The sequence below is a fragment of the Xyrauchen texanus genome, chromosome 16, assembly GCF_025860055.1.
Source record: "Xyrauchen texanus isolate HMW12.3.18 chromosome 16, RBS_HiC_50CHRs, whole genome shotgun sequence".
Taxonomy (NCBI): domain Eukaryota; kingdom Metazoa; phylum Chordata; class Actinopteri; order Cypriniformes; family Catostomidae; genus Xyrauchen; species Xyrauchen texanus.
The window spans coordinates 787844-813751 of record NC_068291.1 but is presented as its reverse complement, the minus strand read 5'-3'; the positions used below and the strand labels follow the sequence as shown (position 1 = coordinate 813751).

At 41.4% G+C, this 25908-nt stretch overlaps 1 protein-coding gene across 4 annotated transcripts in view; it reads left to right on the top strand.

Moving 5' to 3' along the window:
- meis2a (Meis homeobox 2a) overlaps positions 1–25908 on the top strand; it is a 113472-nt gene that overhangs the window by 52384 nt on the left and 35180 nt on the right. For all 4 annotated transcript variants that reach the window (XM_052145717.1, XM_052145716.1, XM_052145718.1 and 1 more), the window contains exon 9: positions 21055–21131. In XM_052145717.1, the coding sequence (XP_052001677.1) occupies positions 21055–21131 (77 nt within the window). The remainder of the gene's footprint in view (positions 1–21054; positions 21132–25908) is intronic.

Below are 25908 nucleotides of genomic sequence, written 5' to 3'. Positions count from 1 at the left end.
CTCTGTTAAACATTAGTAGATTTACTGTATATAAAAATATAAGTAGACTGAGCATTCACTACACATTTAATTTATATAAAGTGTTTTAAGTGAATAGTGAGAGGGAAACAACATAGGATGGGGCTTTTATCATAACCTCGTACGACCCCGCGACCTCATGCGAGGACTCACTATTTTGGATCGCTATATGCAACGCATAATTTAAATGAATTTAACTTATCCGGAAAGTATTGCATACTGTTCCGGATACTCTAAAGAGTAATTTAGGGGTTAAACTTCTGATGCATGGAGTCACGTGACCAAACACCATGGTGTTGATTTCAGTGAACTGCTTCTGTGGGCATAGTGCCAACAAAAGTGCCTTTGGTAAGAAATCTCTTAAAATCGTTTCACTGAAAACCTTTGGTTGTAAAGAGTAGGATCTCTAGTTTCGTTTGATATGCCACATTCAATATTTCATTCATTTTTCGAGCTTTGGCGTGCTGATAATCATGAAGTGCTCAGATGAGTGCTGTGGAGTGGTTTTCTGACACAAAAACATGTTCCTTATTTTAAATAACTTTACACAGTAACACATTTGTGGGTCATTTCACTTCATTTTAATCTACATTTTGTTATCACTGTACAATACGGTTCTATTAATTAACATTAATAAATGCATTCATATATTTACATTTACATTTATGCATTTGGCAGATGCTTTTATCCAAAGCGACTCACAGTGCAATTATTACAGGGACAATCCCCCCGGAACAACCTGGAGTTAAGTGTCTTGCTCAAGGACACAATGGTGGTGGCCATGGGGTTAGAACCTGTGACCTTCTGATTAACAGCCCTGTGCTTTAGCCACTACACCAACACCACTCCAAATATCACATTGAGAATAAATGTGTTCATCCAAAAACTGTCTTTCAGAGGCTTTATATGGAGTTATGATGAAAATGTAACTGTTCTGAGACCAGTGCAGACAGACAGCACACTGGAGGTTAAGTCATGCACTAAATAGGGAGCAAGGGAGCATCCTATAGCTCTCCTATAACTGTTCTGAGACCAGTGCAGACAGACAGCACACTGGAGGTTAAGTCATGCACTAAATAGGGAGCAAGGGAGCACCCTATAGCTCTCCTATAACTGTTCTGAGACCAGTGCAGACAGACAGCACACTGGAGGTTAAGTCATGCACTAAATAGGGAGCAAGGGAGCATCCTATAGCTCTCCTATAACTGTTCTGAGACCAGTGCAGACAGACAGCACACTGGAGGTTAAGTCATGCACTAAATAGGGAGCAAGGGAGCATCCTATAGCTCTCCTATAACTGTTCTGAGACCAGTGCAGACAGACAGCACACTGGAGGTTAAGTCATGCACTAAATAGGGAGCAAGGGAGCATCCTATAACTCTCCTATAACTGTTCTGAGACCAGTGCAGACAGACAGCACACTGGAGGTTAAGTCATGCGCTAAATAGGGAGCAAGGGAGCATCCTATATCTCTCTATACAGTTAAGTGTGTTCACTCCTAAAATCTGATGAAAAGTTCAGTTTCAGGCTGCAGATGATGTTTGGATCACTCAACATGTTTGACACACATGGGACAATGATCATCAGTACATAGATTCAACATTTATAATGGATCATTTTATTTGAACATCGTTGACAGTGATTGGATGATGCTGGCATTACTTTCAATCTGAATTAATTATGATAATGATGTAATGTCTCAAAAACATGAATAATCAACAAATCTTTATGAAAAATCTTTGCTCTAGAAAATGATATTTTTTTTGCTTGTTTATTATATACTATATTATATATATATTATATACTAGTTACAAATCAAAGAGGGAAATGGAAAATGCACACAGCAGTCATGCTCCGGTCTCAGGAAGTTAAGGGTTTGATTGAATCGTGGAAAGTTGGCTTTGATATTATTGGTTAATATTATTTTTCCCCGCACACGTTGTATTGGTAACATCAGCAGAGGTGTGGCTTAAGATGTTGAGAAAGTTATTACGTTCTGATGAAATATTGTGAATAGAATAGAATAATGAACACTAATGAATCAAATATTATAATAACAATAAGATCAGAGACTTTTATTAAATAAAATTGAGTTTAAAGGATCAGTACTGTAATGCCGGCTGATCTGAAGTCTGATGAGATGTCAGGAAGTGTCTCCATGAACCCTTCTGTCATCCTTGATGTGATTACTGTAAATCACTCATCACATGATCATACAAACAAATATACAGAATCCTCCAGTGGTTAGACTGCAGGTCATTCACCTCTAACTAGGACGTTTGTATCAGACAGTTAATGAAATGAATTTAGCTCGTGTCAGACTAAACATGTGTCTGATCTGTTCCGTCTGCAGCTGTGTGTATGTGTGATTCACGTCACTGTTGCATTTCAACTGCAGAACACTGAAACACATCTGACAACACTTTAAAACAACAGGCATAAAACATACACACACTTATAAACACGCGTCCAGGCACACACACACACATACACATGCACGCATGCATACTTCTTCAATCTCGTGAAATCTCACCCTGCTGCATGTAAAATGCGTGTTTTCTCAAGCGAGTTTCCTCCCTCTCTGCGTGCTGTAATGCAGGACGTTCTTAAAGCAGCGGTTTCATTTAAGGCCCAGCAAGGCTGTTTTGTGCCACCTTGGGCAGCGGGGCAACACTTCACAACAGTTCCTGCCTGTGTGTGTGTGTGTGTGTGTGTGTGTGTGTGTGTGTGTGTGTGTGTGTGTGTGTGTGTGTGTGTGTGCGTGTGTGTTTGTGTGTGTGTGCAGTGATTGACTGGTAAAAAGTATGTCTGGTAAACACTCTACCCTCAGCATGTGTTTACAGTAGTTGTACTGTATTTAGCTTGATACACACTTGGCAGTGTTTGCTACACAGAATTCCAACAGTAAATTCCATGTTGGCTTTTTTGGAACTATTTTCATTGGTGGAGCAAAAAAACTAAATATCTGGCCATATTGTGTGTGAAATGTGAATTTATTTATAGAACTGTTATCATCTTCACAATGGAGTGTTAAAATAAGAGACATTCTTGACTTGTGGGATGTTTATCATGAGCTCAAACTGTTGGAGACGAAGGAGAGATGTGTAATACTGAGCTGCAACCAACCAGAAAGTCATTCAGAGGGAGAGAGATAGGGAGAGAGATAGGGAGAGAGAGAGGGAGAGAGATAGGAAGAGAGATAGGGAGAGAGATAGGGAGAGAGATAGGGAGAGAGAGAGGGAGAGGGAGAGGGAGGGAGAGAGATTTTTTTTGAGTTTTAACACTCCTTTATTAAAAAATGTTTTTCCAAAATCAATCACATGACAACAGAAACAAAAAAAACAAAAATAAATGAATTAAAAAATAGATCAAAAATAGATTAAAAAGGATTACAAAATGTTAATGTTCTCTTCATCGACTGTACATAAAATTCCACCAATACCCCCAAAAATCATTAAAAACAACCAGATTATTTTTCATTTTGTAAAAAGCAAACTCTGTTTTAATTCTAGCTGCTATAAGGGCTTTAAATGTCAAATCAGGATCTACTGAATTTCCCTTCATTTCCGTTTTCTTGTCAACCATATTGCCAACTTTGCTTCACCCACTATAAAATTTTATATGGGAGGCTTATACAGGGACCTCCAGCAGCCCCTAGGGGACGAGTCTGGCATTGCTTTCTTAGAGGTTTCCTCAATCTTTGCTAGATCTGGAGTTCTGAAATTTAGAATCGAGTCCTCCGTTGGTTGTTCCTCAATAGCAGCAGAAACCTTTATCTCTGGAAAAAGGAGATGGCCTTCGTCCTCTTATACCAGGGGCTTGACCAACAGAAAGTTGTTGAACTGCTTCTGACAATTCCTGTATTTGTATTTTGGAGTCCAGTTTCTTTTGCTGTTCAGCACTCAATTTAGGCAAATCCTTAAGTAAAAAATCCATACTAGAGCCATCACACTCTTGCGCTCCAAACAGTTCCTTATAAAAGTCCATTGCAATTGTCCGCATCTCTTTTGGATCAGACGTCAAAGATCCATCGGTCTGTTTCAGATGTAGCATCTGTTTTCTCTCGGATTCTTTTCTTTCTAGATTAAAAAAGAAAGAACTATGAGATGTCCCGCAACGAGGAAAAATGGGCTCTGATTAAAGCTCCTTTTGCATGTTCATGAAGAAGAGAACCTAAAGCATTCTTTTTTTTCTTTAACATTACCACATTTGCTAAATTATTTTTACTTGCACTTATTTCACATTGTTCAATGTCTCTTTCAAGTTCTCTAATAGTTTTTTTTAAACAAACTATTATTGTGAGCAGTATAATTTTGACAGAACATTCTTATTTGGGTTCTCCCCACCTCCCACCATTGTACAAGATCATCATATTCACTTTTCTGTTCTCTCCATTCATGCCACAATAAAACAAACTTTTCACAAAAAACTACATCATGCAATAATTTAACATTAAAATGCCAATAAAAACTAGAGCGTTGTGATTTTTTCAAACTTATTTCAAATAAACAAAAATGATGATCTGAAAAACCAAATGACTATTTCATTTGTCATTTGTAAAAAAATGATATTGATGTTCTTAGTCTGAATATATTGTGATAAGACTGCCCTTTTATTTCGATCCCTCCCTCCATTAATATTAATTGTTCCTATTTTTAAGCTCTCCATGAAAAGAGGGAAAAGAAAAAGAACAAGAAGAGAAAACGAAAACAATTTAAGACAAGGCAGAAGATTCACTCCTTGTGACATTAACATGGTTTGGTTAGTCTTTTGGTTGAGGTTTTCCCTCTTATTAAATTTGTGACAATTTTCTTCAATCTAAACCTTTTTCTTCTACTAAGCTCCTCAAAACCCACAGACTTCTGTATTTTTCCAACTGAAATCAAAAACGTATTGATGTCTGGGAAAAACTTTCGCACTTCAACTGTTCTGCCAAAAGTTTCATCTAAGAAATCATTCATTTATTTTAAGGTGTACAGCTCTTCATCTCCACTCTGAGAAGGGATGTCTGACATGTCAGAAATATTGTCATCATCCCCTATCTCCTCCATACCATCACTAGTTCCTGCCTGCATCTGTGAAAGAGAAGACTGTTCTGCACTTGCATTCTTGAGGCCCAGATGATATTCTCAAATCCAATCTGTTCACCTACAGCCACGAGCACATCTTCCACTGACGTGCCGGCATCGGGCATACACCTGACTCCATGACGGAGTGAAAGAGGAATTCCACTCACTCGGGTGATCGGAAAAACAAACAAACAAACAAACAAGCAAGAAACAAACACACACACAAAGATAAAAGAAAACAAAAACAACGCAGAAGAGAAAAAGAAAAAACAAACAAACAACAAAAAACTAGTCGCTCTTCTCACCAGCAAAACGCTTACACGCTCACACACCCAACAATCCCAACATGGAGAGAGAGAGAGAGAGAGAGAGAGAGAGAGACACAGACGGAGACGGATCTTTGTAAATTCAGGAATGACCTTGTTGACTCTTGGAATAGTTTTACATACCCAGAATGGGTCTGTATTAATAAGGATAGCTTGAGCAGGCTGAAACACGCCGTTACATGAGTGTGGAGGGGAATGCATTTAACCTGAAGAGAAACACAAGAACGAGAATGTGCAGTTTGATTTATAAACTCTCCGGACCGCTTCAACCACTCACACTTCAGCTGCAACAAACCTCTAACCTCAAAGCAGGCCAGCGCAAACCCACAGCAGACAGTACCACAGCACATGAAATGCAGCATATGTATAATAAGCATGTTAAAAGTTGAACTAACTTTATATATTTACAAGATTCTCTTCAAACTGTTGCTTTGCCATGTAACTGTAGTTGATTTGAAGGAGAAAACTGACCATAGAAGAAGACAGTTCACACTAATATCTGCTACATATTTGCAACAAGTTATGAATTGCACCAGTGTCATGTGTAATCAAGCTTGCCTGTCCATTCACATACTAGAATTATGTATGTTTCTAGCCGGGGGTGGAACAAACAGCTCAGACATACAAGCGGAAAATCAGTAAAGGACAGCCCAGCGTGTGTGTGTGTGTGTGTGTGTGTGTGTGTGTGTGTGTGTGTGTGTGTGTTTGTGTGAAGAAAAAAAATCAAAAGCAGACTATGTTTCTCTGAGTTTGTCAGGGTAATGACGCTCATCTGAATCCCAGTGCTGTAGTTCTGCTTTATGATCCTCCTGCTCATTCTCTGGTGCTGTTTTTATTCACTTCTCCTCAAGGGCCTCCCTCTCAGCTCTGTCTGCACCTCCTCTTTGCCAAATGCTGAAACTGCACAATATCATCTCATATTTTGTATTGTGCATAAAAGGCAACAAACAAAACACACCAATTTGCTTTGGTTCCGTTTGGCCTCCCAAGACGTTGGCAAACAGAGGCTTCCATCACCCATACCACCACACTGTAGTTCTTGATAATACCATCTCTGAAACTTGCTGTTCAGCTCAGTTTTATGAGTGAATTATTTGATGAATGTAATCTGTAGCAGTATCAAAAATACTCACAGAGATGCCAAATAAAAAGGCTATAAATAGAATAAAATCCAGTATAAGTGAGAGAAAAGACAGATATCCTAATCTAACTGGCGCACGTTTTGGATGTAGATGGTGAATATTGATCAGATCGCAGTTGTTGTATCCCTGGGGCTGTTGGGCTCACAAACCCCACTGAAATCAGAGTGATTTAGATATAAGAGACTTGGCGAGACATCAGCGATTTGAGCAAGCAGAACCCCCCCCCCTCCTTTCTCCTTCTCTCCCTCTTCAATCGAGGGGCAGAAGAAAAGGAGGGAAAACCTGTAATTACATACACTCTTCTGAGTCTCCCTTTATGTACATTATTTAAAACCGGCGGCAATTACAAGTTCAAAGGGGCTTAGAGGGCCAGCAACCTGCATAATCGCCAGCAAATGAAGTGTAGCGTGTACACGGCAGCAGAGCGCAGCACTTGGAGGGGGGGATGAATCATACATTTCCATACAGGCACAAATCTCTGGCACCTCAGGGCTCCAGCATGCACTTTCCCTTCCTCGCAATCTTCTTAGCCATGGCTTTTTGTCTGACGTTACCCACCAGCTACCCTCGCGACATGAAAAACATATCAAACTTCACCCTGGCTTATGTCGTACAATCATCTGCTGTTTGTCCTTCTGTTTACACTGCCAGACCGCCCACCTCTCCTCCAGATCACAGCTGCTTGTTTCTTTCTCCCTGACGACACTTGCACATGTTACGGCCGCAAGAGTGAGCGGATCCCCACAGGTGTATCTTGGTTACCATTGGTCACAACAGCTAATTATGTATATAGGTGGTTGTTTGCACATCAAGAGAAGGTTTCACAGACCCAGCGTGATCATTGTTTACACCCACCTCTACATCTACATCTCCTCCAAGAGAGGCCTCCGTTTCTCTGTGGTGTTTATCTTGTTCGTCTGTCCTGGTTCATTGGTGCAGGTCACCTTTCTTTCTGTTAGACTTTCAAGTGCCTCCGTCTGGTCAGCTCATGTTTGCATTAGGTAACTTTACATAAGATCTCCATAGGGAGCTGCTCTTGTGCTCACACCATTTCTTGTCGGCAGCTCTTATTGTGCGCCTCATTCACATGTACAATTCCCACCTGAATTCAACGAAACATTGGCTCTCTTTGCCGTGTCAAATAGCAGACAGTTCATTTTTCATTTGGCAAAATCTCCTCAGAAGGAAGCGAATACTGGCCGTTTCATTAAGTGGCCCATCCAGGCAGACACGTGCGCCACACCAGAGCCCATGTTTACCCGAGACAGTGCACATATTAGAAGGGAATCCATGGGGAGATTAATGGGCTACTGCCTTACTGCCATTGATTATCTCCACGCCACTTTCCCCTCTTCCTGCATAGATATTAAAAAGTAATGAAGCCGATGGAGTAAAGGAAGGCGAGACTTCACGCATCATTTTAAGTTATCTGGACTCTAACAGCGAGGAATCTCTTTAAGGCACAGTTTGAACAGAATTAAGTAAACAAATGTGGAGTATGCTTTTGAAACAAGCTGCAGCAAATAGAAAAATTTGCTTAAGCAAAGATGAGCCCCTGACACGTGGAAGGGTATTTGCACATGTTAGCAATTTTCTTCTGTAGTATTCCCAACCTTACAACCAGGCTGTAATTGCTATAATGGATTTGGAAACCACTGACATAAATGGAGATGTGCAAGAACATCGAAAGCCCCCAGGTGAAAAGTGATCTACAAAGCCAGTTCAAGATGTCTGCTGTAGCTCTCTGAACAAATGGCTCTCAATGGTTGTCCTTCCATGTGTGCACTATGGTTTCCTCCACCAGGACTGAGCATCTCAATCTCAGTTCTCCTGCTGTGGCCTTGCTGAAAGGGAGGGAGTCTCTTTCAGGAAAATGACTTCCTGAGACATTTCGTGAATCAGCAGACAGTCTCATAGCCAAGACCTTCCCAAGAGTCTAAACAGTGGAGTGAAAGGTGAGGAACCAGATTGGAAACATGATGGGAAACAGTTTTTCCTGCCCTGCAGAGCTTTGTTTTGAATGCTTTTGGCTTCATTTGTTTTTAGTATGTGGTAATGACTTCTGCACTAGATCTCTCTTTACAGAGCCCAACCATCAATGGCATAAGCATTACTGAAGCACTTTTACCATTATAGAGGCACGCCACTCGATTCACATCAGTCGTGAATTATTGTGCAGCAGTACAGTGAGGCAGTGGTGGGGAAAATATACAAATACACAAAGGAAAGAATACAACAACAGCTGTATTACACCTCAAACTGGCTTCTCTGCAAAGTGATTGGAAAGGAGCTTGGGTTACATTCCTGAGATGGGGATGGGTGGTTTTGGTTTCAGAGGTGGGGTGGAGACAGCTCAACAAGTTGTTGAAAAGAACACAGACGCTTGTCATCAGCCTGCAGACCAGGGAGCAATCTGAGTGCATTTTAGTCGCAGAGGTTAATGACCTCGCCTTGCTCTTCCGTTCTGCTGGAGTCCAGGGCATCAGCTGCACTCTGCTGGGTTGCAACTCACAGTTCTTGCTTTGGATCAGTCCAAAAAGCTGTAAGTGGATTCCCAAATCCCCCTTTATCTCTCCTTCTAAGGTAGCATGTAAACTTGCAAAGTAACGGCTGTGTTTGGATTACTAAAGCTCCCTTTAGTGCTCAGTTTGTAAGTGCAGGGAGAGAAAGAAAAAGCCAGAGATGTTATTTTATATTTGCCATTTTAGTAGATGCTTTCTTATCCAAACAGACTTACAGTACATTTACTACAGGGACAGTCCATGAGGTTAAGTTCCACGCTCAAGGGCACAGTGATTGGGGAACTCCAATCCAGGTCATGAATCTCACATTTACTGAACAGCTTTGTTTTTTAATGGTGGTTTGAAGATCAGCCTTTTTTTTTGCACAATTTCATTAAAGAAAAAAAACATACATTTATTATTTGTGCTGCCTGCCGACCTCTATCCACTAATAAACAGTAAGCTGAGCAAGCTGTTGGTCATCCTCTCATGGGACTGTTGGGTAGCTGCCAGTTTCCAGCTTGCTTTGTCAGTGGATAAAGCCAGTAACAAATGAGAAGCCTACAGCCAAGCTGGTCGGCCAGGTCAAAGGTCAGCAGGCCTCAGGGTAGGATTGAGCAGAGCAGCACTATGGGGAGAGTGCAGGCAGCTGGAATGTACCTAATAGAGGCCCTTTACTCTGCTCCTCAGCTCTGCTGCTCTTAGAGCCATTAAAGCTCTTCATACATCTCTTAGTCTAGAACATCAAGAGCGCAGAGACCCAAGGGCTCCTAGCAATCCACCGCCTGAGCGCTTAGGAATGACGGGAGGTCTTGATTCTCTTTCAAAGATTAAACGTTCCTGTGTAAAGAAGAGTATTTCTGAAAGGTCATAAACGACATTCCCAAAAGCAGCATGCACAACAGGTATAAGCTGCTGATGGATTGAGGTTTGCTTTGGCTCTGTCTGATGTCTCGTAGCATTTCTGCGATCTTGACGGTGAGAGGTCTTTGGCTAAGTGTACTTACTCTTCCTGATTCGGCTGACTTGAGAATCTGCACTTTCACAAGGATGAGAGTTAGCGAGCCTCCACGGCTGCCTCTCTGCTGAGATGTTGTTTAGTCCTCTCGGAGAGCCAGCTAAATGGGCGCCATGCTTGACTTCAAAATGTTTAGCATCATTAACCTACAGGAAATCGCCCCTGCAGCTGTTTGCTGGCTGCTTGGTTGCTCCACATTCCCAGCTAATGGCTAAACATTGATGTTTCCTCTGCTGTGGGTTTTGACATTTAACCAGATTTAACAACTCCGATTTGTAAGTGTAACAGATGAAACATGGCATTATGGGTTTAAGAGCCCTGGTTTGTTCTTTTGTTACTGCTGGTAAACATGGTAACATGCCATTAATTGCTCTTCCCAAACCAATACACAGAGTAACAACATTTGTTTATGTTGAGAATCCTTCTCCTCATTAAGAATAAAGAAGTGTGCCACTTTTAGGAGCTTACTTGGCTAAATTAATATACTGTCATTGAAATTAGCCTGCATTATTGCCTTGTCTTTAGCCTCAAAAGCAATATAACAATACTGAATGCTGCCAAGATTTGCTCACAAAAGGTTCCAGCTGGAATATAAAGGCTTTGGTGAAATATGTTGCTGCCCGTATGTAGGATGACCCTGTTGTTCTCTGGCTTCCCAGTGGCCTTTTGGAGAACATTTTAGTTCTTCAGCCCAGTCAATGTACCCCATGAGCAATAAACATCCTTTTCTCTCTCACGTAAGTAAAATATATGAAAGAACAGCATAAGTCAGTCTTGCCCTGTGGGATGGATGGGGGGAGTCAGCAGTAAGCCAAATGTACAAGCCCAGTGGCCTAATGAACGTGACCCATCAGGTCTCGTCTCCGTTGCTCTTGGGTGCCATCTAGACTGATCAAGTCATTGCAGATATTAGTCAAGGCATCAGGGAGGGCATGACTCAAATGAAGAGAGAATTCCCTCTCTGTGCAGCCTCAGTATGTCGGATGAATAGTGCATTGTTGGCTCAGATATCTTTTTCCAGTTGTGACTCTGAGGCCGCTGCAGGTTTGTGTTGTTTGCCTCAGTTCACAGGCTGTTACAATGTGAGCTCAGGCCATTAAATCAGTGCTCATGCTTATCTACTAGATTTGCCCAATTTGCCTTTGAGCATGAGTGGTCACATGGCTTTATGATAGCCAATAGTGTCAAATGACAAGTGCATATACTTATAACTGCATCTCTTTCCCTTCCATTCGGACACCTCTGATTTCAGTCTGACCGCTGCAGAGCCCAAAACAAGCATCTAATTTTCTGCCTGGAAAACATTCAAATGAATCTCTTTGAATGACATAACAGTTAAAGGTGCTGTAAAGACCATCACAGGGACAGTCCTCATTGTGCATGCAGTCAAAATTAGGTAGTACAAGTAACTAGTTGATGAGTGAACCTACTGTAAAAACAGGTTTACAGATTAGGTTAAACTGAGTCTGTGTGATCCAGTAGAGATAGAGATTCTATGGCTGTTGTGCTGAGACTTTAATTTGGTCAAATGTGCAGCGTAAAGCCAGAGGGTTTAGAGGATGACAGGGGATTCAGTCTTTCTTCTGTTCCCTCTCCATACGCAAGGACATGGAGATCAGGTTCCTCCCCTTGAAAGAGCCGGCTGGCTGCGGCGTAAGAGAAGCCATGAACCTGATCTGATAATTAACTAGCCTCATCACTGTGGGCCACATACACACACACACGCGCACACACACACAGAGAAGTTTCTTGTGCCCAAGTCACAAGGTCCACACAAACCCAGCTGACTCTTTAAGTTTTCCATCCTTCACCCTGACTAGTAGTGTTTGCTAAGTCAAGCATCATTATTACTGTTGATCATACCTAGGGTTAGACTCAAATCCTCCTGGCATCGCCATAGAAACCACACAGAACACCCTTCCAACTGCATAGCAAGGCGCTAACAACAACTCTAAACACTAGCAACAGCATGCGATACATTTGTAAATGTTTAACAAGATTTTATTCAGCTCCGTGTTGTTCTGAACACTGATTACATTGACATTATTACATTGAAGCACACACCACAAACAAACAAACACACATCTGAGTATCTGATATAGTACTACAGTATAGTACTGAGTATCACAGAATAAGTGATCAAGTGATGGGGAACAAAACAAATCCCAATGGGACTTGTGACAGAAATCAAATACTTTGCAGCCTCTGTAGGCTGCGGTTTAATTACCTCAGAAGCACTATCACTAAAACACCTATTCGGATGAAGTATCATTACGTGGGCAGCTTCAGTGCTAAAAGCAGAACAAGATGTCTGCAGCACTATTCGTGCGCCGATCCATGCGGTGCTTGATGATGGCTTTGAGGCCCTGACGTGAATCATGAATGCAGCTTCACGATTGCTGTAACAAAGCGAATAGCCACAGTCAACTGGCAGATTAATACTGCAGCGCATGAGAGATTAAGACATTTAATGTGCATTGCATTGACTATGCAACCTATGGGGAGACTAGTTCTTTCAATTACTCAATTTCCCACTTGGACTTTGGGAAATGTTTAATGATACTTGAATTGGTGAATATTTTAGAGCATTTCTATCTTTATACTTTATACTTAAGGTTTTGTTTGGAAAATGTCAAAGCATTACATATTGTTTTCTTTGAAAATATATGCATTCTTACAGGAAAAGTATATACTGTATATAGTACAATTTCAGCACTTTCAGAATCTGCGATTAAATATGAAAGTTATGCTAATAATCACAATATAAAATCTGATTAGACTGACAACACTGATTAGAATCCATCTGAAAAGCTAGCTGTGAGTAGTTCTAATATTCTATATGCTATTAGCCCCATTTAGCCATTGTTTGCTGTCTGATGTTTGTTCATGTCAGTTGCTGGAGCAATTACTGTAACAACAGCAGATAAAGATCAAAACTTTTGTCTGATTTTTTATTTCTGTGCGTGTTTTGCTGTGTTTGTGTCTCCCTGCAGTGGGTGTGTTTGTGTTCCCCTGTGTGCTTCTCTCTATCGGCCTTGAGAGTGGGAGTGATTGATTTTTAGCGCTAATGCTTGTTTACCCTTTAGCAACCGCATTCCAGGCCAACATCATGGGGGTATACCCCCCCCCAAACACACACACACACACTCCCCCGACCCCCCCCCAACCAGCCCCCTCTGCCTGGCCTTGCCAATCGCCGTTTTTTGGGCAACAGTTTGCTTGGCAGGCAAATTGATAGCTAGAGTCACTGTAGAACCTTGCACCATCTTCAGTGAACATAAATTATTGGTGTAGAGCAAACAGGGGGCTGGCAGCAGTCCAGTGGCTGTGAGCCGAGCAAAGTCAGTGATTGTTGCGGGGGCACCACGAGAGAAAGAATGAGGCGTATGAAGAGTGGGAGTCTTGCTGCTTTCCTCAATAGCTACTCATGGCGTGCTGGGCTCCATGTGCCCCTTTGAACACGCACAAATTGTAACTGTTTTACCTCTGTGAACCCAGTGCGGCAGGCATGACTGGAGATGCTTAGACACCCAGAGGAGCTGTGCAGAAGACGTGTTTGTTCATACGTGTGTGTACATACAAACACAATGACTGCTGGTATGCACACATCATTTAAGCATCAGGGGATTTATTTATGTACATTAATAAAATTGAGGATGCATTCTCTTTTGTGTGTGTGTGTGTGTGTGTGTGTGTGTGTGTGAGAGAGAGAGAGAGAGAGAGAGAGAGAGAGAGATATGTCACATTCTTGCTTGTTTTCTGGCTGTTGTCTGGATGCAGTTTAGTACTGAAGGAAATCAAATGCACACAAAACAATAGCTCCATTTAACCGTAAACACACCACTCTGCTGTCAGACCACGTGAGTCATTTCATCATATGAATGCAGCAAAACTTAAATTAACTTTCTAAACAAATTTGTCCTTCGCACCGTAAAAGTAGGTTTCTTTCTAACGTTAATAATATACAACACACCATATTACAGTTATTCATAAATATGCTTTGCAAAATGAAATGTATAAATATTTTAATATTCAAATAATTCTTATCAAAACAATCCAGCAGCCTTCATTTGGATGGACTATCATTTTTCTATGTAAATGAATTATTAGCAGTCTCTCTATATTTAAAATGTGCCAATCTTTCTGCAGATTTCGGTACAGCAGATATTAAAATGTCATTCTGGGTTTGATTGATTTTATTGGGAGTCTGTGTTATCTTGCTTCGCTCAGTTTGATTAAACAAACAGAAACGATCACAGTCGATTGAAGCTCTGTGTCATGAGGAAACTCAAATCTTTCAGCAACGACAGAAGAGAAATTGTTGCAAATAGGAAACAGCGTTATGAGAATCCCGCTTTAACACAATACCATTTCACCAATCTCAAGCGCAACTAAACTACCACAAACACTACAATGTGTGTATACTTCTACTACACACGACTCTATCAGTGTTTGAGTGTGTAGTTATACAGTAAATGCTATTATAAAGTCTTTAAAAACAGACGGCTTTGTTGCATATTGTTAGCGTTAGCATGTATGTGTTAGCAACTTGCTAAATTCATCTAAAATTCAATGATTACGTCACTAGTTCTTTTATAATCTGCTGTGGAAGAGTTTTTCTTCAACTGTATGAGTGGATACAGGATGGTCACAAACACTTTCATAGTGCAAACGGTTGTTAAGATTGGCTAAAAGCATACACAAACACTCAACCTCCCGAGACCCCACGTTAATCTGCGTGGACATTACATTTAGGCTTTCCTGTATGCAACACATAATTTCATTTCATTTAAACCGACTGATCTCAGTTCAGGTGAATCTGGGTTGTCAGTAAAGGGGTCAACCTTCGATGCACAGAGTCATGTGATCAAATAATATGGCATTGATCACAGAGGAGTTTGTCTTTGGGAGAAACACCAACAGAATTACGTCTGGTAAGAAACCTCAAAGCTTCTTAGGGGCTACTAGTTACAAATCAAAAAGGGGAATGGAAAAAGCACACAGCAGTCACACAGGAGTCTCAGGAGGTTCAAAACACATCCAAAGCTAGTATGTGAATTGGTCAGCAGAAGCGTGCAGTTAGTGCAGTCGCGGGAATGTGCAGATATCATTAAACTGCAGGAGTCTTTAATTCATTGCAGTTGAGCGCTGAACTGATGAAGTCATCCATCAACTGCATGGTACGCAGCTCCGCTGGGGAGGCCGTGTGTGTGTGTGTGTGTGTGTGTGTGTGTGTGTGTGAGGGGCAGGGGGGGTTCAGCCTCTCTAGGGGACGTTACATTGGGTCGCTGAGAAGAGCGCCTGTAATTTGGCCAATAGAGTGCAAACACACATGCACTCTGGGAAATAATATCAGCTCACATGCACTTGCTGCAGACTGTATGATGCTGGGACATGTCCCACAGGACTGCCGTATGTGTGTGTGAGCAGCAGAAATGGATGCCATTAACAGGCTGCAGCATAATTAACAGTTGATTCGATCGCAGGCGAGGGCGCTGGCATCGGCAATAAAATAAGCTGCTCATTTTTCTGTCTGATTATTTATAGACTGCAGCTCTTCTCTTTCTGTGGTCAGTCTGCATGGCAAGATATCACTCCGGCTCTTAGTAATTCACTCTATTGATTGAGTTTAAAGCGACAGCAACCGTCTCTCTGATCGCGCATGCTAACTTCACTGTCATTCACACCGTGTACAGCAGAATTAGGCTGAAATGAATAATTCATGCACAGGTACAGTTCTCTTCTGGTTTGTTGTGCCATTTGACACTTTATGATGATGTATCAAGAGTGTGTGTCTTACAGCAGGAAATACAGTACTCCATAGGAAAAGTGATTGAGAGAGAGAAATGGGAAGATATTGAGGGGTGGGTGTGGTTGAGGTAAACTGGATCAGGTGTGTATTTACAGTGATGTGAAACTGGATCTGTTCTGTTTTGTGTGTCTGTGGTCAAGAGGTTTAAGGGTTTTAGCACTAGTGTTATTGATATCAAAACCAATATGGGTTTTTCAATAGCTGATGCCAATATCTGTAAACCAGTGTGGCCGATAGAAGATATAATGCTGAAATTTCATGGAAATATATGAGTAAATTGAAATTTGAACACAGAAATGATTTATTATCAATTTACAAAGATGATTTTAAATCCACACAAGCAGAAGCTTCACTTGTGTTGAAGGGTTAGTTGGATGTTTTTATCAGCTGATGCTTTTTAAATCATTAAAATATTGAAATGAGCACATGGCACAGACTTCTGATGTTTTATGACAATGTATAACAACTACAGACTAACCCAAACACACCGCTAAAATAAAACTTTTTGCATTTTTAGAATAATAATAAAATATATATTTTTAAATTACATTTACTTATTAATAGTTTTTCCAAATGAGGATGCCCCTAAGGGCATAGGTTCTGTCAGATTCAGCTGACTTCTGGAGACACATTTGTGAAGTACAGTAAACACACACACACACTGACGTCTCTTGCCAAGCACATGTCAGCACCTTGCAATCAAAAATTTTATTTCTGTGTGCCCATTATCATATTTCTTTGTTAATGATTTTAGCATATTAAAAGCTCCGGTGAACACTAGTCGAAATCTGATTCATGCATCTCTTTTGCTTTCATTATTTGTTTAATCTTACAATTGTTTTCTGATTAATTGAACACATTCCTGAAGAATTCCCTCCGTCCCCTCTTTAATTAAACCAGGATCGCACAAGCTCAGCCATTCAGTTCTCAGGGTCACAATTCACCTTCTTCTCTGTCAAGATCATTTGAAATGTTCCTTATTCATATGACTTTCATATTTGTAAATTTAACCTACTAGAAAAAAAAGAGCGTTTCGTAAACAACATGCATGACAAATGGCACCTGCATGTACAGAAGTGTGTGTGTGTGAGTGTGTGTGTGTGCGTGCGTGCGCGTGCTTGTGTGTGTGTGTGTGTGTGAGTGTTTGTGTGTTTGTGTGTGTGTGTGAGCGCTGTGCTACGAACCTGGCGACCTGAGTTCGATTCCCGCTCATGGCCAACACCAGTGACGATTATCTGAACCGGTCCTGGGCCTCCCCTTGGTTGACTCAGCCTAAAAATGAGTACCTGGTGCAGTGTGTAAAACATCGCCACTGGGGAGACAAAGGCGGTCGGGCGTGGTGCTGGCCACCCACCCCCTCGTGTACCGTTCCGGCCTTCATAGGTGCTCGCTAACAGCACTTGCCCCTACAGTCTGTTAAGGCTAAATGGGGGATCTTTGTCTTTGTCTTTGTGTGTCTGTGTGAGTGTGTGCGTGCGTGTGTCCGTGAGCACACGTGTGGCAAGTGGTGAATAAAAGTAGAGCGTGTCGTTTCTTTGAGTCTTAATCTGCTCTTAAAGACATCTGTCAGTGTGGATCACTATTGTTTGTCATGGGTGTGACGTGCGCTGCAGCCGCTTCTATCATATCACATTTGGCAGATGAACAGTGACGCAAATTGTTTCATTGCATTCGTGCACAAGGGGGGGGTGAGTTGTGTTTGCAGGTACAACTTCTGGCTATATGAGACCTTTAAAGCAAATGTCTCACTTTAGTGCTTGGCCTGCATTCAGCTACAACATGAGGGACGAGGTGAAACCATTTCTCTAACCGTCAAGGAAAGGAAGATGCTCTGAGTTACAATTCAGCTGCTCACTGAGAAATCACTGCTGGACTGCTCAAACTAGGTGTCATTAGAAAGCTGATAGAAAACATTTTATCATCAATAGTCAAAAACATATTTTCTGATGATTTGATTTGCATGCTTTTCATTCTGGACATCTAAGATATAATATTGGATTATTCACACAAGCAAGTTCACAGACAAGTAAACAATGGCTCATTTTTAGAATACTTCCAAAGGTAAAAGCCGATATAACGTTTAAGCTATTTGGGGCTTACAGCAGCAGTTATTGGAGCATAAAAGAGACGTTTGTATTTTATGACTTACAGAAACTCAGACTTACAGATTTTTCACTTTTTTATTCTTTTGAAACTCTTTTAAACTGTTTATTAGAGCAACACAATTAACTGTACAGTCACAATCCTGACAATGAAAGCTTGACTTGTTCATTTCTCCTGTGTCTTGTTATACAGTCCATTCCCTCAAGCACCAGCGATATAAACAAAGACAACTCATAAGAAGTTGCTAGTGTAATTGGAAGAATAGAAATATGGATTTGCGTTCTATTGTGCATTAACAGCGTCCTTGTTGAATATCAGAAATATTTCTGATACTGTGTGTGGTTCTGGTCAGGATTGGACTTACACTCCGTTAAATTACAGAGAATGTAAGAGTTATTAATCATATTGATCATGTGACACACAAAAGTTAGGGAGTGGATCAGGGGATTTTTGCATTCAAATGACACTTGAAAATGAAACGAAAATATAATCAAAATAAAGAAGTGGTCATAAAATCACAAGATTGTACCCTCTCCAACGTCTTCATAAACACTGTACAATTGTAAATACACTCACCTAAAGGATTATTAGGAACACCTGTTCAATTTCTCATTAATGCAATTATCTAATCAACCAATCACATGGCAGTTGCTTCAATGCATTTAGGGGTGTTGTCCTGGTCAAGACAATCTCCTGAACTCCAAACTGAATGTCAGAATGGGAAAGAAAGGTGATTTAAGCAATTTTGAGCGTGGCATGGTTGTTGGTGCCAGACGGGCCGGTCTGAGTATTTCACAATCTGCTCAGTTACTGGGATTTTCACGCACAACCATTTCTAGGGTTTACAAAGAATGGCGTGAAAAGGGAAAAACATCCAGTATGCGACAGTCCTGTGGGCAAAAATGCCTTGTTGATGCTAGAGGTCAGAGGAGAATGGGCCGACTGATTCAAGCTGATAGAACAGCAACTTTGCCTGAAATAACCACTCGTTACAACCGAGGTATGCAGCAAAGCATTTGTGAAGCCACAACACGCACAACCTTGAGGCGGACGGGCTACAACAGCAGAAGACCCCACCGGGTACCACTCATCTCCACTACAAATAGGAAAAAGAGGCTACAATTTGCAAGAGCTCAACAAAATTGGACAGTTGAAGACTGGAAAAATGTTGCCTGGTCTGATGAGTCTCGATTTCTGTTGAGACATTCAGATGGTAGAGTCAGAATTTGGAGTAAACAGAATGAGAACATGGATCCATCATGCCTTGTTACCACTGTGCAGGCTGGTGGTGGTGGTGTAATGGTGTGGGGGATGTTTTCTTGGCACACTTTAGGCCCCTTAGTGCCAATTGGGCATCGTTTAAATGCCACGGCCTACATGAGCATTGTTTCTGACCATGTCCATCCCTTTATGGCCACCATGTACCCATCCTCTGATGGCTACTTCCAGCAGGATAATGCACCATGTCACAAAGCTCGAATCATTTCAAATTGGTTTCTTGAACATGACAATGAGTTCACTGTACTAAAATGGCCCCCACAGTCACCAGATCTCAGCCCAATAGAGCATCTTTGGGATGTGGTGGAACGGGAGCTTCGTGCCCTGGATGTGCATCCCACAAATCTCCATCAACTGCAAGATGCTATCCTATCAATATGGGCCAACATTTCTAAAGAATGCTTTCAGCACCTTGTTGAATCAATGCCACGTAGAATTAAGGCAGTTCTGAAGGCGAAAGGGGGTCAAATGCAGTATTAGTATGGTGTTCCTAATAATCCTTTAGGTGAGTGTATAACCATCATTATTATTTTTTTAATAATCAAGTTTGAACATGAACTTTATTACCACCTGCTGATGGAATATCCATATTGCAAATGCAGGAACTGAATTTGGACTTTGTGCTGAGTTAAGTGGTATTGAAACGGATTCACATGATGGGCAAGGCGGAGGCGGGAACTGGCTGAGCAGTCAACGTAAACTTTTAATAAACAAATGAACAAAACACAAGATAAAACTGCACCTGTGTCTGTCTCTCTCTCTTTCTCAAACTGGCATCCCCGGCTCCTCTTTATCCCTCTTTCAGCTGATTGTGTTGATTCAGCACTGGGGAAACCTCTAGCCTGTCGTCTCCTGGCGGATGGCAGCGGCTCTTTCATCCCCTGCCCAGATGCCGCTCTCCCATGCCCTGCTTGCCACAGTGGTATTGAAACGTCAAATTGTCATGTGCTGGCACGAATATTGTAATTAGAATTGTGCACTCATGAAAATAGACCCATAATATCTTGTGCCATTTTGCTTCAGAAGCCAGTTTTTAGTAAAAACATCTAAACATCCTTAAAATAAGACAAAAATATTCAGTAAGAAAATGTTTTCTGGCAGGTTTGATTGTTTGGTCCAAACAGTTCAATGGTCAGTTCCTTCCACTGGTCTCTTTTATCATTGAGTATGTTTAAACTGCACATAAGTCGACAACATGTGTGAATGTAAATCCATTCAACGGCTTTCCTTTATTGGCGTAAGGTCATGAACTATTTGACGCGGATAGATTTTTGCCCATTACCCCGATTTCACATTGCATGTAAACACCTTTACCAGCCTTCTTACTGGATTATCTAAAGTACTCAGGTGTTGAGCGCATGCCTCTTCACAGTGTGACGTCAAAAGCAGAGAATAACACGATAATTTCAAATCTCGTGTGATAGCAGGTTTTTTTAAACAAGCTGATGTTTGGGAGTTGTAAACAGGTTTATATTTGGTTTTGGACTGTGGTATGTTTGTGTCAAGACGTGCCGCTGTACTAGAGGCAGCTGTTTCCCAGTATACTGTCGCTGTATAGATTCAGATGAAAACACAAGCTTCACTTTTTACTAATATCAAGAACGCCCAAAAGAGCAAACGGATCAGCATGTGCATTTGCCGCAGATGTATTGCAAGAGATGTGACAAACTTGAGCTACACGCTAGAAGATCTTCATGTGTCGGTGACCTTAGTGAACTGTGTGTCAATAATCACCTGCCGTACAGATCGACTGACTGAAGTGTGTCTCTCTGTCTCTTGTGTTGCAGCATCCGTATCCTTCAGAAGAACAGAAGAAGCAGCTCGCTCAGGACACGGGTCTCACCATCTTACAAGTCAACAACTGGTGAGTTCAGTCGCTATCTGTGTTAGTGCTTCACTGCGATTGAGAAGTGTTCATTCACAGTGTGGGAATTCACAACACTCATTTCTTCTCTTTGATGCGTTTAAGAGGTAAAAGTACAATGGCATCCTTAAACCTGCATCACCCCCCGCACAACGCTTTGGATTATTGGTGCAGCGCTCTGACCGGCCGCCGCATCTTTGTGGATGGCTTAGCTCATAACTGGAGGTGGTGGATTAAACCAAATAATCACAGAGGCAAAGAAATTATACAGGAATTATTTATCAAAATACTCGCCTGGGCTCTTTTTTTTATCGCTGGCTTAATTTCTTTGGCTACATTCTCCGGCCGATGTTCAGATTAATTGATCTGACAGCTTCTTTTCAAAACACCGGGATGGTATTTGCACGGATTTTCCGGCCTTACACAAACGTAATTATACGGAGCGCTATTTTATCAGTCTAATTCCGTGTAGTGGAGCTTCTATTTACAAATGAGAAGTCTCTGGCTTTTATTCTCAGCTTCCCTTAATATATTTATCAAAGCGGGCTCATTTACAGAGCGCTCTATCTGTCGGGTGCAGGCGGCGGCTCTCGGCTTTATCAGCCCGTAGGCCCGCACGCCACCCCGGGGTCAATTGATTTCTGTGGTTTTGTGATTCATTTTTTCCCCTACACCTCATTTTCATCCTCTCTCACAATGAGAAACATGCCTGGAGAATTAGTTTGATTTGTCTGCCATATCTGGAAAGAAATCCCCCCTCACCTTCCCCCAGGAAGTCCAGGCACTTAAATTGGCCACAGGAAGTGCTGTTATCTGTCTTTAACGCAGCTCGCGGCGTGGAGAGCATTTCAATTACAACAGTAACCAAAGTTTCATGCCGTCACACACCTACAGCAGCGGAAAATTGACTTACTCTGCCTGCGTCATGCTGATTAATACTGAAATAACCTGCTGAACCTGCAAGAACTGCAGAGAGAGAGAGAGAGAGAGAGATGTTTAATTTAAGATGAGGGGTCCGAAATTAATGGGGCCCTGAAATTCCAAATTTGAGTTTATAAAAATGCTCCCTGTAATGAGTTCCTGCTTTTTCATAACATATGACATATTTCTTAAAACAATATTGGAGTTGTTTTACAAACACATACATAACAATCTTGAATGATTAAAGATGAATTCTGAAAATCCCACATTTTAATCTAAGCCTGTTTTCAGTGGGCAAGTGAAATGTGTCGCGGAACATTACTGTAGTGTGCCGCCCGTCTTGCACAGATTGCCCGTGTGTCTTTCATTATAATAGTTTGGTATGTTAAATACATTTTAAGTGAATCTCAATCGACAGCATGTGTGACATTATATTGATCACCACAAACATTCATTTCAACTCCTTCCTCCTTTTCATAAAAAAAGCGCAAATGTGTGTTCCAGTGGAAGTCAATGGGGTTTAATCTGTAAACATTAAAATACTGTTTCAAAAGACATGATTGTATTGTGATTAAATGACTTACTAACTGCATCTGTGGAAACTTATTGACAATTTTACAGCTTTATTACCATAATATTACCATACTGTACAGTACAGCCTGTACCCTAAAACCCTGAAATGACTGTAACAAGGACAATTTAAACAACTTTACAGGTGAAATAATACATGAGTTTTAACATAATTAATAAAAGTGCTTTATTAAAATTATAAACTTCACATTTCTGACTTGAAGTGCCTCACTGTAAGAAAAGGAAGAACGAGTCTAAATAATTTTTGTGGTAATCATCATTATGTCAAAATGCTGTTAACTGAGCTTCACTTGTATTGAACCCGGAATATTCCTTTAACTTAATAGCCAAAAATATTTGGTAATGCGTGGATAAGAAAAGCTGATCTCCGACACTCGCCTCAACCAGGTTTGAACTGAAGTAAAATAGACCCAAATGAGTCAGTTACAGCGAGAAAGAAATCACTCGTCTTATCTCTTTCCTGTCTAGCAGATACAATCGAGATCTCATTTGTGAATATGATTTCATATGACATCCAGAACAGAAAAATGCATTTCTTTCTTTCTCAGTTGAGTGTTCGGGTCAGATCTCCTTCAGCTCTTTTGTGTCCAAGTGACATCGCTGTTGAAGAGCATTGTGTGAGGAGCAGAGGACTGTTTGAGTCAATCAACACTTCTTCATCTGTCATGTCAGTGTTTGTATCTCCATATCACAGGATGTGCAATGGATATGGTGACACCACATTTACATATTACGTGTGTGTGTGTGTGTGTGTGTGTGTGTGTGTTTCTGCACATGTCAAGGTTAGTTTGCACATAGACATTGTCTATACACTCCTATATTTACAATTGGGTAGAGATGTTGGCAGGATATCAAGAGTTAGCTGATGGTTATTTAAAGCTGAGAATGTTCAGACAGACAGACGGAGAGAGAGACAGTTTTGCTCATGTTCAGACCTGTTGTGTGTTATTCTATCTGTGTAAATGAGGTCTGATCACGTGCTGACAGCAACACACGCCTGATATCACGCTATACACACACACACACACACACACACACACAGACAGACAGACATACTGCTGTTATTGGTCTATCTCACAGGTCCTGTGGCACCCACAGCAGTGAGACAGCTTTATTTATACCTGTCTCTCTGTGACATATAGTGAAGATAGATACATAGTGTAAGTAGTATTTTGAAGTACTCATGTTCATATGTTAACACTGAGAAATCACCCACCATCTCTCTCTCTAAACTCAAACGAGTCTGGAACAAACAGAGCAACTTTATGTTTTAACGACTCTTCCACTTGGCACCGCCAGCTGTTATGAAATACAAAATAATGGCTAATATTTTCCAAATGTAAAAACATATAAACTGGCCTGTGAAGATTTTTATTTTCCTCATCAGAGCCTGAGAAAGTTTGGAGTCAGTGAGTTTAAAAACACATTTTATATTTTATGTTCCCGTCACATACATGCTGTCACACACACACACACAGTCGGTCTGTTGTGACACTGGGAGCATGTTTGACTGAAGTTGCTGGTTATCCATTTCACGTTCACCTAGATGAAGCTGTCCAGTCTTTTTCTGGAATCTCTGGGGGGTCGCGGCTGCGGTCACGTCGTGGCCTGTTCTTTCTATATTTACAGCACGAGAGGACGACAGGAGTGTTGTGAGCGGGGTGGAGATCTGAGCTGCTGGTAGAGCAACATCATGAGCATCGCTTGCATTTAGGGAAGGCTAATTGGTAGTTAATTAGCAGAATTGAGTCTGCTGTCGGTTCCCAAGTGCCCACAGCTCCCCCGCTCCAGGCTCATTTGATCTGAAATCTCCCCTAGTCACACCGCACTGATCCGCTTTCAGCTCACTAGTCCACGTGTGGCCAGTATGCACTTCACATTTAGGCCCAACAGGATCTATTCTGAGTCTGCGCTCAGTGCCGCAGCAATTAGTAATGGAGTCTTCATCATGACATGCTTAGCATTCGGAGATTGATTTGTCTTTGCAAATACATTTTCAGCCTAGTGCTGTGATGTGAACATGTGGTTAATGTACTCTCAGCCCTCAGTTATTCTACTGGTCTGCTCGTCCTAAACAGTCACTACTAGCGCTGGGAACCGAGAACCCATTCTTAATTGAAACCGGTTGCACTTTTGAAGAATTACCAGAACCGTATGATTTTTATGACTTTCGGTTGTTAACGGTTCATGCAAGAGTGTATGAGTCGTTCTTCTAAACAAACAGTGTGACCGGTGCAGTCTGATTCCCAAATGAATGACTCTCATGACAATCATTATATTCTTTCTGATTCCCGTCCCTATGATGACATCGTCACTTTACTGTACATTAGCAGTTCATTATGCTGTGGAAGTTCATAAAGAGAAACAGAAGGATGAAATATAATCTGCAGAATGTGCACGTGTTGGTTTCATTGATGTTTAAGTGTAATAAACTTCAGATTAATGTGAGTCACAGGTGAAAGTGTGTATGCTCTGGGATGGTAACTTTGGTTTTTGAGTTGGAAACAGTAAATAGAGTAAAAGTGTCTGAGCGCAGACGGTGGAATAAGTGGATTAATTGATATGGTGTGCAGGTATGGCCCATGAGAGAGAGAGAGAGAGAGAGAGAGAGAGAGAGAGAGAGAGAGAGAGAGAGAGAGACATGTGTTTGTGTGCCTCTCTCGTGCCTCAGGCCATCTGTGAGTGGAATAGCAATTTTATTACATTGTCATTAAAGCAATTTCACAGCGGTATTGTTTGTTAATGAGAAGCCACAAACAAGAGGAGATGTCATGACCGGAGATATCAGTGAGGTGTATTATCTCTCTATTATAGAGCTCTGTCTGTCTGACTGTCTGTCTGTCTGTCTGTCTGTGGCTCATGAAAATATAAGACTGTGAAGCTGCTGTTGTGTGCCCGTTGGTCTTCATATGGAGCAGTGAAGTTGACTTCCGTCGCAGATACAACACGTCTGTCATGTCTTCAGATGACGAGAAACGGCCAGAGAAAGAGCACGCAAGAGTGTTTTGGTTTGGCTGATTCTGTTGAGGATGTATGGAGAAGTGTTTCCTGTGTGTGTTTGTGTCAGACGGATCGATTTAGTTCTTTCCAGCGCTGATGTTATTTATAGACCGACTGTATCAGCTGCTCCTCACACTGAGAATGGAGGAAATACTGCACACATAAATCCGGCTGAGAGAGAGGGGGAGTAGGGCGTCTTTCTGCTGACTCTGCAAATGAACATCGCGTGAGCTGGAAGACAGGAGAGAGAGAGAGAGAGAGAGAG